Source organism: Delphinapterus leucas, chromosome 3 (genome assembly GCF_059928025.1).
Source record: "Delphinapterus leucas isolate spDelLeu-1000000601 "Yukka" chromosome 3, BTC_Dleu_Yukka2, whole genome shotgun sequence".
In the NCBI taxonomy this organism is placed as follows: Eukaryota; Metazoa; Chordata; class Mammalia; order Artiodactyla; family Monodontidae; genus Delphinapterus; species Delphinapterus leucas.
This window is the reverse complement of record NC_143131.1, coordinates 82,862,428-82,876,150: the sequence shown is the minus strand read 5'-3', so window position 1 is coordinate 82,876,150 and position 13,723 is coordinate 82,862,428. Positions and strand designations below refer to the sequence as shown.

General features: G+C 37.6%; 1 protein-coding gene and 1 long non-coding RNA gene across 3 annotated transcripts in view; one reads left to right on the top strand and one right to left on the bottom strand.

Moving 5' to 3' along the window:
• The window catches only part of FAM174A (family with sequence similarity 174 member A), a 35,089-nt gene extending 31,657 nt beyond the window's left edge, over positions 1 to 3,432 (bottom strand). The window contains exon 1 of one of the 2 annotated variants that reach the window (XM_022592202.2): positions 2,807 to 3,432. In XM_022592202.2, the coding sequence (XP_022447910.1) occupies positions 2,807 to 3,246 (440 nt within the window). In that variant the 5' untranslated portion in view covers positions 3,247 to 3,432. The remainder of the gene's footprint in view (positions 1 to 2,806) is intronic. The other variant, XM_022592193.3, reaches the window with a different exon arrangement.
• The window catches only part of LOC111184016 (uncharacterized), an 80,751-nt gene continuing 70,222 nt past the window's right edge, over positions 3,195 to 13,723 (top strand). The window contains exons 1-2 of the long non-coding RNA XR_002647171.3: positions 3,195 to 3,727; positions 6,615 to 6,677. This is a non-coding gene — a long non-coding RNA (uncharacterized LOC111184016). The remainder of the gene's footprint in view (positions 3,728 to 6,614; positions 6,678 to 13,723) is intronic.

Genomic DNA, 13,723 nt, shown 5'->3' with positions numbered 1-13,723 from the left:
TTATTCCAGGAATTCAAGGATTCTTCAATATAAGCAAATCAATCAATGTGATATACCATATTAACAAACTGAAGGAGAAAAACCATATGGTCATCTCAATAGATGCAGAGGAAGCTTTTGACAAAATTCAACACCCATTTATGATAAAAACCCTGCAGAAAGTCGGCATAGAGGGCACTTTCCTCAACATAATAAAGGCCATATATGACAAACCCACAGCCAACATCGTCCTCAGTGGTGAAAAACTGAAAGCATTTCCAGTAAGATCAGGAACAAGACAAGGTTGCCCACTCTCACCACTCTTATTCAACATCGTTTTGGAAGTTTTAGCCACAGCAATTAGAGAAGAAAAGGAAATAAAAGAAATCCAAATCGGAAAAGAAGAAGTAAAGCTGTCATTGTTTGCATATGACATGATACTATACATAGAGAATTCTAAAGATGCTACCAGAAAACTACTAGAGCTACTCAATGAATTTGGTAAAGTAGCAGGATACAAAATTAATGCACAGAAATCTCTGGCATTCCTATACACTAATAATGAAAAATCTGAAAGTGAAATCAAGAAAAGACTCCCATTCACCACTGCAACAAAAAGAATAAAATACCTAGGAATAAACCTACCTAAGGAGACAAAAGACTTGTATGCAGAAAATTATAAGACACTGATGTAAGAAATTAAAGATGATACAAATAGATGGAGAGATATACCATGTTCTTGGATTGGAAGAATCAACATTTTGAAAATGACTCTACTACCCAAAGCAATCTACAGATTCAATGCAATTCCTACCAAACTACCACTGGCATTTGTCACAGAACTAGAACAAAAAATTTCACAATTTGTATGGAAACACAAAAGACCCCAAATAGCCAAAGCAATCTTGAGAACAAAAAGTGGAGCTGGAGGAATCAGGCTCCCTGACTTCAGACTGTACTACAAAGCTACAGTAATCAAGACAGTATGGTACAAAAGCAGAAATATAGATCAATGGAACAGGATAGAAAGCCCAGAGATAAACCCACACACATATGGTCAACTTATCTTTGATAAAGGAGGCAGAAATGTACAGTGGAGAAAAGACAGCCTCTTCAATAAGTGGTCTGGGAAAACTGGACAGGTACATGTAAAAGTATGGGATTAGATCACTCCCTAACACCATACACAAAAATAAGCTCAAAATGGATTAAAGAGCTAAATGTAAGGCCAGAAACTATCAAACTCTTAGAGGAAAACATAGGCAGAACACTCTATGACATAAACCACAGCAAGATAATTTTTGACCCACATCCTAGGGAAATGCAAATAAAAACAAAAGTAAACAAATGGGACCTAATGAAACTTAAAAGCTTTTGCACAGCAAAGGAAACCATAAACAAGATGAAAAGACAACCCTCAGAATGGGAGACAATACTTGCTAATGAAGCAACTGACAAAGGATTAATCTCCAAAATTTACAAGCAGTTCATGCAGCTCAACAACAAAAAACAAACAACCCAATCCAAAAATGGGCACAAGACCTAAATAGACATTTCTCCAAAGAAGAGATACAGACTGCCAACAAACACATGAAAGAATGCTCAACATCCTTAATCATTAGAGAAATGCAAATCAAAACTACAATGCGATATCATCTCACACCAGTCAGAATGGCCATCATCAAAAAATCTAGAAACAATAAATGCTGGAGAGGGTGTGGAGAAAATGGAACACTCTTGCACTGCTGGTGGGAATGTGAATTGGTATAGCCACTATGGAGAACAGTATGGAGGTTCCTTAAAAAACTACAAATAGAACTACCATATGACCCAGCAATCCCACTACTGGGCATATACCCTGAGAAAACCATAATTCAAAAAGAGTCATGTACCAAAATGTTCATTGCAGCTCTATTTACAATAGCCAGGAGATGGAAACAACCTAAGTGTCCATCATCGGATGAATGGATAAAGAAGATGTGGCACATATATACAGTGGAATATTACTCAGCCATAAAAAGAAACGAAATTGAGTTATTTGTAGTGAGGTGGATGGAGCTAGAGTCTGTCATACAGAGTGAAGTAAGTCAGAAAGACAAATACCGTATGCTAACACATATATATGGAATCTAAGAAAAAAAATGTCATGAAGAACCTAGGTGTAAGACAGGAATAGACACAGACTTACTAGAGAATGGACTTGAGGATAATGGGAGGTGGAAGGGTAAGCTGTGACAAAGTGAGAGAGTTGCATGGACATATATACACTACCAAATGTAAAATAGCTAGTGGGAAGCAGCCGCATAGCACAGGGAGATCAGCTCGGTGCTTTGTGACCACCTAGAGGGGTGGGCTAGGGAGGGTGTGAGGGAGGGAGACACAAGAGGGAAGAGATATGGGAACATATGTATATGTATAACTGATTCACTTTGTTATAAGCAGAAACTAACACACCATTGTAAAGCAATTATACTCCAATAAAGATGTAAAAAAAAAAAAAGAACCTACTGGTAAAAGAACTTTTCTTCTTTTACATTTTATAAAATAAAGTACCCATATAATAAGGTCATTCTGCATTAGTATTAATTTACTCAAATAAAGATTGATTTAGAGGTTCGGTACTAATTTATAACTTATAAATGAAAGGGAGCAAGTACTTGGTGGTTTAAATACTCCCAAATGTACCACAGACTTTTAAGACATTCATCCTCACAGTCTCTCACTCAGGCAGGAACCCATGATACTGGAGGTGGGAAGAGGGCAACGCCAGGTCAAAAGATAGCCCATTTCAGGCCTGCGAGGGAGGCTCATCGAGGCTTCGCCTCACCTGACCGTTCTGACGACGAAGTACACCAGCACCGCGCCACTCACCACCATCAACACAGTCAGGGCTCGTTGGGTCATGGGCTTGTCGCTGGGGTTGGGGCTCACAGCGAGGACGCCACCCACTGGGCCTTCTTCCCCCGCTTTCCCGCCTGGGTCTTCGGCTGCAAGCCCCGCACTGGGAGTGCTGCTATTGACGCCCTCGGCGCCCCGTGGTCCCTCGGCTTCGGCCGGAGCGCGGCCCGGGAACTGGGCAGCTGTGGGGCCGGACGGCAGAGGTGGCAGGGTTCGCGGCCCACGGTCCGGAGGCATGGGATCCGGCACGGCCTCGGCCGCCTGCAGCAGTACCTCCAAGGGCCCTCTCAACTCAGGCAGCAGTAGCAACAGCAGGAGGGCGGAGGCGAGCAGGTGGCTGAGGCAGCAGCTACAGTGCGTCGCCTTCATTTTCCCCGGACCGCCCTCTCACCACGTGGTAGCTGCCGGGCCCGCCGCCCTGGCTCCAGGTGGGACCATGGGCGCAGTGAAGAACGAATAGTGACCAAATCCCGGGCTAAGACCCGGCCACAGCAGCTGGCAGAAGCGTCAGCGGCTGCAGCTGCCGGGAGAACCGGAAGTTCGTACATCTCAGCAGCCACTGCTACCAGGGACGCTTTCGGTTGCTAACATGCCGGGGCTGGCGCGTTCCGTGACGTCAGGCGCGCAAGGCCATCTGCGCACGCGCCCTGCCAGAGGCGCGGGGAAGAGCTCCGTGGTTGGCTCACAAGTAAGAAAGTAAACAAAAAAAAGGTGTTTAAAGTGTGCAGCAGCTCTTTGCATGAAGAAACCATGAGAGATTGGAAGCTCGTAATTTGAGTTCGTTGGTGCAGAACTGCAGAAACACAGCTAATCATTTATTAAGACCGCCTTGACGTTTCCCTCAGCTCAGGTACAAATTTTAGACAGGTTTCTTCCTGCCTCTAGGTCCTTGACGTCTCTTTCCTTAGGGCATTTACGTTAGAAAACTTGTAACTGTACATTGATTCTCTGCATTTTTGAAATATAAATCTTTAAAAAAGTTCTTGCCGGTGATACAACCCAGGGCTGTCTTTCTTAAGGAACAAGGAGCCATCCTTTTGAAAAATGTCAACAAAGAAGATATCCCTATTCCCCAGTCTCTTTGGAAGGGTAGGAGCCTAACTTAGGCAGGCATCTTGTTTCAATTTGTAAAACTACCTCCTGCCACAAAGCTACGAGAAAACTTTACTTTTTCTTTGGGTAAAGCTAATTAGTAAACAGAATTGGCCTAAGAGCCTCCCTACTCTTAAAATCTCGTAAGCTTTTTGTTATTTTCTGGTGAGTTGAGCTCAGAGTCCTGGCCCCTCTTCTCTATTGCAGTAAACTTGGATAAGTCTTCCTTGCCTGTTTAACTTTTGCGGTACGCGGGCCTCTCACTGTTGTGGCCTCTCCCGTTGCTGAGCACGGGCTCCGGACGCGCAGGCTCAGCGGCCATGGCTCACGGGCCCAGCCGCTCCGCGGCATGTGGGATCTTCGTGGACCAGGGCACGAACCCGTGTCCCCTGCATCGGCAGGCGGACTCTCAACCACTGCGCCACCAGGGAAGCCCTGCCTGTTTAACTTTGACATCAGTAACATGGAACTTTGGTTTGAGCAGATACAAACAAACACCAGACCAGAAGTCAGAGTTAGTATTTGTTCTTTTAAAAACGTATTCATTCAACAAATTGTTTAGACTTTCTACTCCTTTCTTAGCACTGGGTCTGAGTATTAAATAGTAGGCAAGTAAGATATGATCCTTGCTCTCTTAGCACTTAGGTTCAAATGGAGATAACAGAATAAACACTTGGATTCATTCTGATTCTGAAGTGTGTGTTATAAATGACAAGTACAGAGTCCACAGTAAAAATTGTGTAAAGGACTATTGTAGGTAAGGTGGAGAGGATAGTGTCTTCTAGCTGCTTGGGGGTAACAGAGCAATGCAGTTGCTCCTGCCACGTAGAATTGCAGGGACTAGGCCTCTTAATGCTGCGTTCCAGTGTGAGGAAGACCATTGGTGACAAACCCTAATTTTAGCTTCCAGCCTGGGCATTTATCAGTAATGAAGTGGCTCCTTGGGTTTCTTCTCTCCCTTATTCACAACCTTATTCAGAGTCATATGTGGAAGAGAGTTAGTATGTAATGCCACTCCCTTCCACTCCTCAAAAAAGTCCAATATTCAACAATCAAAAAACAAAAAAAGTTCATCATCATCTTTCTTTCTTTACAGTATCTCATTTTTACCATTGTGTTCCTTGTCTTGATTAATGGCATTATTCTTCACTCAGGTGTTCAGGCATAAAATCTCGGAGTCATCCTTTACCTTTGGCTTTCCACTGGCATCATTGCTTGCCAGTAACTGCAAAGTGCTAAATAATTCTGAAATAGCAGAGTTAAACTAGTGATTCCAAATAGTTAGAGCATATCATGTTCTAGTGTTTCTCCAAATGTGATTCTTAGCTACCTGAATCAGAATCAGAAATGGGATTTGTTAAAAATGCAGGTTCTAGGTCACTATTCCAGAAGTTCTGAGCCAGAATTTTTGGGATTGGGGACATGGACTCTGTGTGCATTTTTATTAAGCTCTCAGGGTAATTTTTATTTGCACTAAAGTTTAAGAATCTCTTCTTTCTCTCACCACCTATGTCCAAATGTTGTCAAATTTTCTCCATTTTCCTAATGTCTCTGTCACTAATCAACTCTTTTCTGTTCCGTGCCTCTGACAAGGGATTATTTTTATATTGCTAGAGATCTTAAATCTGCAGATTATTGTGTTTTTTGCATAATACCGTATTATTTGTAAAGTGTCATGAAAAATATTTTCAATTCAATCACAGGAACTAGGAGCAAGTTTCCTGGGAGAAAATATTGTATTTTGCTTATATAATATAAAATGACAATTTGGGGGCACACATGTCTATTTAAAAGACAGATTGTCAAACTAAGTATAATTGGTGCTTCTGAATTTTTTCTATTAATAATAATAATATTTGTTCATTTACATGTTTTCATTTGTCTCGCAAACAAGTTGTGCCCATCACTAGAGATTTAAAAACATATAGGGGAGAAAAATTATTAGAACAAGTAATTTATATCAATTTACTTAAATTAATCTGCATACTAGGAAAAGACCACCATTATTCTAATTTATCAGGGAACACTCCAGCTGACAGAACAACAGTCTTTTGTGGAAATCTGTAAAATACCACTGGCCTGATAAGTAAAATCTAACCCTCCCTCCCTGCTCTAGTACTGAATAATAATTTTGAATATTAATTAAGCATCTATTGTGTACCAGATATCATTTTATCAAATGTTAAATGATTATCTTTGTTTAGTCCTTACCAGAAAAAAACAAATAAACTAAAACTAAACCATTATTATTCCTATTTTACAATTAAGGAAACTGAGATCAAGGATAATCAAACTGGTAAAAATCAACATGAGTAAAAACAATAGAGCTGGGCAGTGAACCCAGGCCGTCTAGCAGCAGAGGTGGGCTATTGCGTGCTACATTTTATTTTCTCCTAGTTGTAGGTTTCCATGATTTGAGTCTAGCTTATTGTCTCAATCAGCTATTGCTAGATTAATGCTGCATAGCCAGTAACTAAAAAGATATCAGTGGCATACAGCAAATAAACTCTTATTTTTTCTCCTGTGTTTTTGGTAAAGGTGGGATTGACTAATTTAAGTTGACCTTGTGAGTAAGTGGAAAGGGGATGGGGAATGGGCATAAGGAGGAATGAGGAGCCATGTATGTCTTTTTTTTTTTTAAACAGTGAAAACAACTGGTTACCCAAAGTCCCACCTGATGCCCTTGACACACATCTCACTGGAGAGAGGTATGTCACATGGCCACTTCTAGCTTCTGGGAATCTTGGAATTTTAATGTTAAAATGGGCATATTCTAGTCCCTGAAAAAATTTGTTTATGTTAGCAAGAAAAAAGAAGACAATTTATATTGATAGGCATTTCATTTTCAGTTCTAATAGAGAACAAGGCTCAAATGAGTGTTCTCTGGTGTCAGAATTCCCTACCTTCCCTCTTCCCCTCCCATTAAGGAAGAGGGAAGGTAGGAGGTTGGCTCAGCTGGAATGGTCATTCATAGCAACATCTGATAGATTGAGTCTCTTATACTTTAAGTGGCAGTTTATTGCCTCATCGGGTGGGACTGTCTATACCCTGAAGTCCAAAAAGAAAAAGAGTTCAATATGAAAAGAGAATACAAACTGATCACTAAACCAGGAAGTCAAGAGAATGTACTAAAGAGCTCAAACGTGAAGGCAGAATTGGAATGTCAGAGGACAACTAAAGAGCAACAGTTCAAGAATAAGAAGGAACAGTGTTGTTGAGGTAGGTACCACATAACCAAGTAGGAATATGAATAAATATTAGGGTTAAATATCTAAAAGAAAATGACCATGTAAATGGGCTATGGTTCCTGAGAGGAAAGAAACAAGGTGAGCCCCACAGTTTCCCTGGATCTCTGCCTGGGGAAAATTTCCCAGCTGTAGTGCATCAACCTGGAGTTCAATCAGAATGTGCAAGTCTCTCTTATCTGAAGAGGCAGAGATCAGAGTTCTGGGCTTTTGAAGTGGTTGGGATCTGTGGGCCAGGGCATTAAGAGAAGGAGTCTGTGGAGGTCATGAAGTTCATGTGGCGGCTTCCCACACACCCTTGACTGAGAGCTGGGCAGTACCACCAAACACAGCCAACAAAGTTAATGAGACTGGCTGTTACAGAGGTAAGAGCAGAACAGAGAGCTTAGACATTAAGCAGTGCTGGGGACTTCGAACTTAGGGCCCAAACTTCCTGAATAGACCCTTTAACACCTCCTAACAAAGTGGGAATCAAGCTGAATCACTGCTTTATGATAAAAGCCACACCCAGAGAAAGGCCCTTTTTATACCCACTTTAACAAAGCTTAAAACCAAGCCCTAACAAGATTCTTAGAGGACACAGAGTTTTGAGATTGGATCTCACCAATTTACAGGGACTTGGAAAACAGATAAACAGAAATTATACAGTCTCAAGAACAGAGATCTAAAAAGATTCAAGAAAAAATGAACAAACCCCCTTGAACTTATGGACCAATATTACACAGTTTAATATATATGCATTGGAGCTCCAAAAGAAAAATCATTATAATGAGGCAATAAATATTTTTGAAAAATGATTGAAAAACTTTCACTTACAGTTCCAAGAAGGTCAGAGAGCAGTTAGCAAGATAAATACCAAGAAAACTGCATATAGGCATATCAGAGTCACACAGAGAGTCACGGATATCAGAGTCCAAATTAGAACGTCTTGAAAGGAGCCACAGAAAAAAGATGCATTCATTACAGAAGAACAATAATATATATGAAGGCAGAGTTCTCATCGGAAACAATGAAGACCAGGAGCGGTAGCATCTTTAAGGTGCTAAAAAGAAATTAAAAAGTTATCCATCTTGAATTATATATCCAGTAAAATTATCTTCCAAATAATATGGCAAAATAAAGATATTTTCAGGCAAGTGAAAGCTGAGGAAACTCATTTCAAACAGACAGCACTACAGGATGTTTTTCAGGCTGGATGGAAGTGATACAAGATGGAAATTTCGATTTACAGGAAGGAGAGAATGGCAAGTGGAAATGGAAAATCACTGTGTAAATACAAAGACCAATTTTTAAATTCTCTTCTAATTTTCTTAAAAAGAATTTAATGCTTTGCATAAGGCCACATTTATGATGCATGTACATGTAAAAACATGGCCATAGAGCATAAAGGTAAAGGACAAGGGAGGTGAACTAAATGGAAATATACTTTCCCATTTGTGAAGTATGACATGTGACATGTGAAGTTTGAAATGTCAGATGTGAAGTGGGATTATGAAGTAGGAAACTCCTAAGGTTAGAAGTGGAATGTTTATAAGTAGAATCATGCTGTTGTAAGGCTATATAACATTTGTGAAATATGAGGTGGGAAATGTCAGGTGTGAAGTGGGGTTTATGAAGTAGGAAGCTCCTATGATTAGAAGTGAAAATTGAAGTGACACAATATTGATGCTAGATAGGCATTGTTAAAATAATGAGAAATATCGTTAGACTTACAGCAACCAGCCAAAAATAATGAATAGAGTTATATCTATGGAAAGATAATATAAATATATATCTACAAATAAAAATATATCTTTGTCAAGTATTTCTTACAGTGGATCACGAAGATGGCATTTTTTCTAATAATAAAAGTGATACGTTGATACTATTGAAATTTAGAAACTTACAGTTTAAAGAAGCAATAATTCTGCCACCCTGAGAATTTCCTTTATTCCAATATTATATATGTGCCTGTGTGTATGTATATATACATATATAATTTTTTGCTTGTATATTTAGTCCAATAGAGTATATATAATTTTTATTCTATTTTTATATTTATGTCATAAATAATATTTTGTCTCAAATATCTTTGTAAACATGAATTTTAATGATTTATTACATGTAATCACTACGTTGGACAGTTTCCCTTTAGCTGGAGCACTGTTATGAAAAATATCACTAAAGTATTATTTTATTTAAATATTTTCTGCACCTCTGTCAGTGAATTATTTCTTAAGGGAATATATGCCAGTGACCTCATTTTAGGGTTTTAGGGTTTAATCTCTGTCTTAAAGATTTAAAAAATAAATTTGTTGTGTCAGTTGTTTGAAAAGCAGAAGTGGATAGAGCTGAGGCAATACTAAATGGTGAATGGTCTCATAGGCTGTAACTGAGCACCCAATCCAGTGAATAATAACTGTGGGAAGTAAACCCAAGACTGTGGTCTAAGTACAGGCAAGAATACAGGAGGGTGATGTCTGAGAGTGGAGCCAGTATGGAGTAGGGTGATAACACCTTTGCCTCCCATTCATTGCCATCATCACTTGGGAGAAGGTAAGGCCTCATTGAGGAGGGTTATATTAATTAACATTTCAGCCTGTGCAGCAGTTTAGTGTTCCTAAGGTGAGGGATAGTCTATTGGCAATGAACCTAAAAGGAGAACTCAGTGTCAGGTTTGAGGGGAAAATAGAGATTATTTTGTGAGACAAGGCAGTTATGACTGGCTTTATATGTGCACGGTATAATCTTCCTTAGCACGAGTGTCACCAAGTGGGTTAAAAACTGCATTTATGGGGCAGTGGGAATTTACTGAGGCACGAAGAGTCATTGGGATCATAGGGTCATGAAGTTTATAATCTGTAACAGATATGTCTGCAACTGTCTTCTCTAGGGCCTCTTCAGTGCCATATAGGGTGGTGGTTGATATTAGTAGGGCAGGGGAGGAGGTGCAGTTTATGTCTTAAAGCTGAGAAACAGGGCAGGCACCTCAGAAAATAACCAAATTCACCAAGGCAATTAAATATGCAAGCCTTTGTGAACAGATCTTGCCATTCTTTGATAGAGCTGAAGCCAGATTTAAAATTTGTTGGAGACAATATACTTGTGTTTTTAATTCCAGAAAGAGCATATGATATTGGGATAGTAAGCATTATATCTTAAAATGGCTCATTAATTTGGAAGGATATACTTGATGCCATGTAAGAGAGAGAAGTGCTTCCTAATGATCAGTTGCTTCTGTATGATGAAAACCGACTAGTTTTTAAATATTTTTATTTAAATACTTTAAAAATATTTTTAAATTTTTAAGAAATATTTTAAAAATTTAAAATATTTTTATTTGAACAGATATTAAATTTATATGGTTCAAAATTCAAAATGTACAAAAGGATATTTACTGAAAAACTGTCTTCCATCCCTATTTACCAGATAAACAGTTCCTCTCTCAGAGCCTAAATATTTTCAGTTTCTCATGCATTTTCCAGTGATAAACATATGTATACAAGTTATATAAAAGTGTCCTTTTTAACACAAATGAAATGGTAGTATTCTTTACATACAGTTTGGTACTTTGCTTTTCCGTTGGTGTTATTTTTTAAAATACCTTGGAGATCTTTCCATATCACATCATGAGATTTGTCATACTGTTTTATTCAGGGCTGAATTGTGATTTTTGTGAGCCCTAGGTTCTTTTGCCTTCTTTGACCCCTTTCTCCATAAATAATAGTAATAGTAACAGTAATGGTAATAGTAATAATAATAATGCTCTATTTTATGACTGTGTTGGTATAAAGGTGAATATAATCAAGGTTGGATTCATTATTATTTATTATCATTATATTTATTTTTTCTGATTTTAAAAGAAATTTAAATTAGCACATTTTCATGGGTCCCTAAAAGTACTGGTGAGCCTTAGGCACTATGTCTATTTTGACTAATTGAAAGATAAATCAGCTCTGGCTGATTTTATTATTACAAAGTTTTCCATAATAAGGACATTATTTTAATCAAGTCCTTGTTGATGAACAGTTAGGTTGTTTCCAAACTTTTTGATTTTTTTTTAATAGTAAGGAGTTTAAAAACTGTAAGCTAAACAAAAAGATGCAGCCAAACATAATAAGTATTTACATACTAATTTAGAATGGTACTACCTTATAAACTAAAATTATTATTTTATTTTATTTTCCTGCATTTTTTAGCTGGCAGTAAACCAAATAGTCACCAAGTGCTAGTGGGGCATGTGAAATAGCACTTTTTGTTTCTCTGTCATGATTTTTATTTTCTTTTTCTTTCTACATACACCATCCCCTTCTCTTTGCCTCCTCCTCCTTTGATTCAGATTAATATTACTATTCTCTTTACAGTTCTTCCTTCTTTCCTATTGGTTCTTTAAGTTTGTCCTAAAGGCTTATTTATATTTAAACACTTTGGTAGAATTCAAAGATGAGGAAATGGCCAGTATTGTTAATATTTGAAATGTGCCTGCATAGAATTTCCCTGGGCTGAATTCATAGATAAATAGCCTAACACAAAAATTAATTCATATGCTGTGAAATGTCTTATAAACTAAATGATCAAATTGTCTTATATCCTTGATTCTCACAAGTTTATTAACTGTATTATGTCTTTCTCTTTATCCCATCCTTTATGCCTATCTCTTGACAAAATCATTTCTTAGGTATATATATTGGCTATCTTAGCATTGACATGAAACTCTTACAGCATACTTAGCTAGCTCAGTATGGCTTCTCTCAGTGAGATATTTTCCCAATTAATTTTATGTTTGTAGATCAGTGGCTAAAACTAAATGAGGCTGGGGGTGGGTAGGTAAATGCATATATAATCAACTAGGGATTGATGGTCCTGTCTAAAAGTAGATGTCATTTACTTTTAGTCAGTTTTCATCATACAAGACAAGAAAGCATAAGTTGATTTTTTTCTCAAAATAAACCATAAATTCATATATTTATGTGACATCACTTTTTAATTAGCAAGTAAAATAAATAAAAATATCAAAAAGCACTGTGCAGTCAACACTGCACACCAAATCAAATATATCTGTAAGCTGTGGAACTCATTGGTCGGCAGTATGAAACTTTTGTGTAAACTCTTCAAGGACAGGAATTTTTCACTGCCTTTGTATTTAACAAGTATGCCTGCATGTGGTTGGTGTTCAGTAAATATAGGTTAATATACAGAATGAATAAAAAGTAAGATTTCAAATTTTGAATAGTAGTAATAATGTTTCTTTATTCATATACCACAGCTCTCTAGATAGAAAGATATAGTGCAAATTCTTCAGGTTAATGAAATTCCATTACTTGAAGGAAAAAAATTAACACTAAATAGATTTTCATGTATCTGTAGAGTCTTAGAATTCTTACATACTATATAGAAGTAAATGTAATCCCCTAAATTTTGTTGAAGAGAAGAGGAATGTCTAGAGAGGTTCTATAAATTTTTTAGTGGACAAAAATACTGAAGGCATGACTAAGCTTAAACCTCCTGATTTTTAAAATTGGGCCCTTTTGTACCACACAATGTTTTCTACTCTGTCACTAGTGCTATCCGTCAGCAAACAGTTGGATAATAAAAGGACTTACTTCCTACATCTATAAGGTGTTTAGATTTTTAAAAATTGAACCTTTTGTTAGTAAGGAAAAAAGTTTAAAATTAAAAGTAACTGTTTTTTCTTAATCTAAATGGAGTTAATATAACTACCAGATTTATGCAGCAAAGTTCGATTTTATGAGTACGATACCATTAAAAATTATTTAAGCCATAATGAAATTTGTAACTGGTCTGAAAACTAGTTTTGCCATGGTTAACCATTCACAGCAGTGAATGATTCTTCCTGTTATATCAAGTAAACCCATCTAATTTAAAGTTGAAAATGATGTAGCATATCCATAACGCTCATTTCAAAGGATGACAAGAATCATTGAGCAAATATGTAAATCTGCAGCTTAAAAAAATTAGGAATTTTCCTTTAAAAATCATCATCAGATATATTTGCTATATAAATATTTTGTTGCAGTCCTAACAAGGATTCCTTATTATAATAATAAAGATACCTGAGTAATTAATTAATTATTTATTAATCTTATAATTAGATACCCTAGTAAGGATATGCTAATCAGGCTTCCATGCTCATGATCACTACCAGCAATCAGCACAGGCATACTAAGAAGCGGAATATGGGAAATAGTCAAAGAAGTATTTCCTTCCCATGAACGCTATTGCAATTTCCAATTTTGATTTTGTAGGAAGGGTACAGTAAAATAAAACTCTGATGGCAACCTACCTGTAACCTCAGGAATGCCCCAGAGTGTGTATAAATCTGCTGAGTGGGTCCTAAAGGTGGGGGAGGAGGAGATTAGCCTGTGCCTAAAACTTCTAAATGGAACCAGGTGGTACATCCACCCACCTTGGCATATCAAATAAATGATCACAAGCCACAAGCTCATGATGTAGCTCAGATATTTATCCAGCATCACTCTCCTGCTTATGCACTCTACTTATTCATTTAC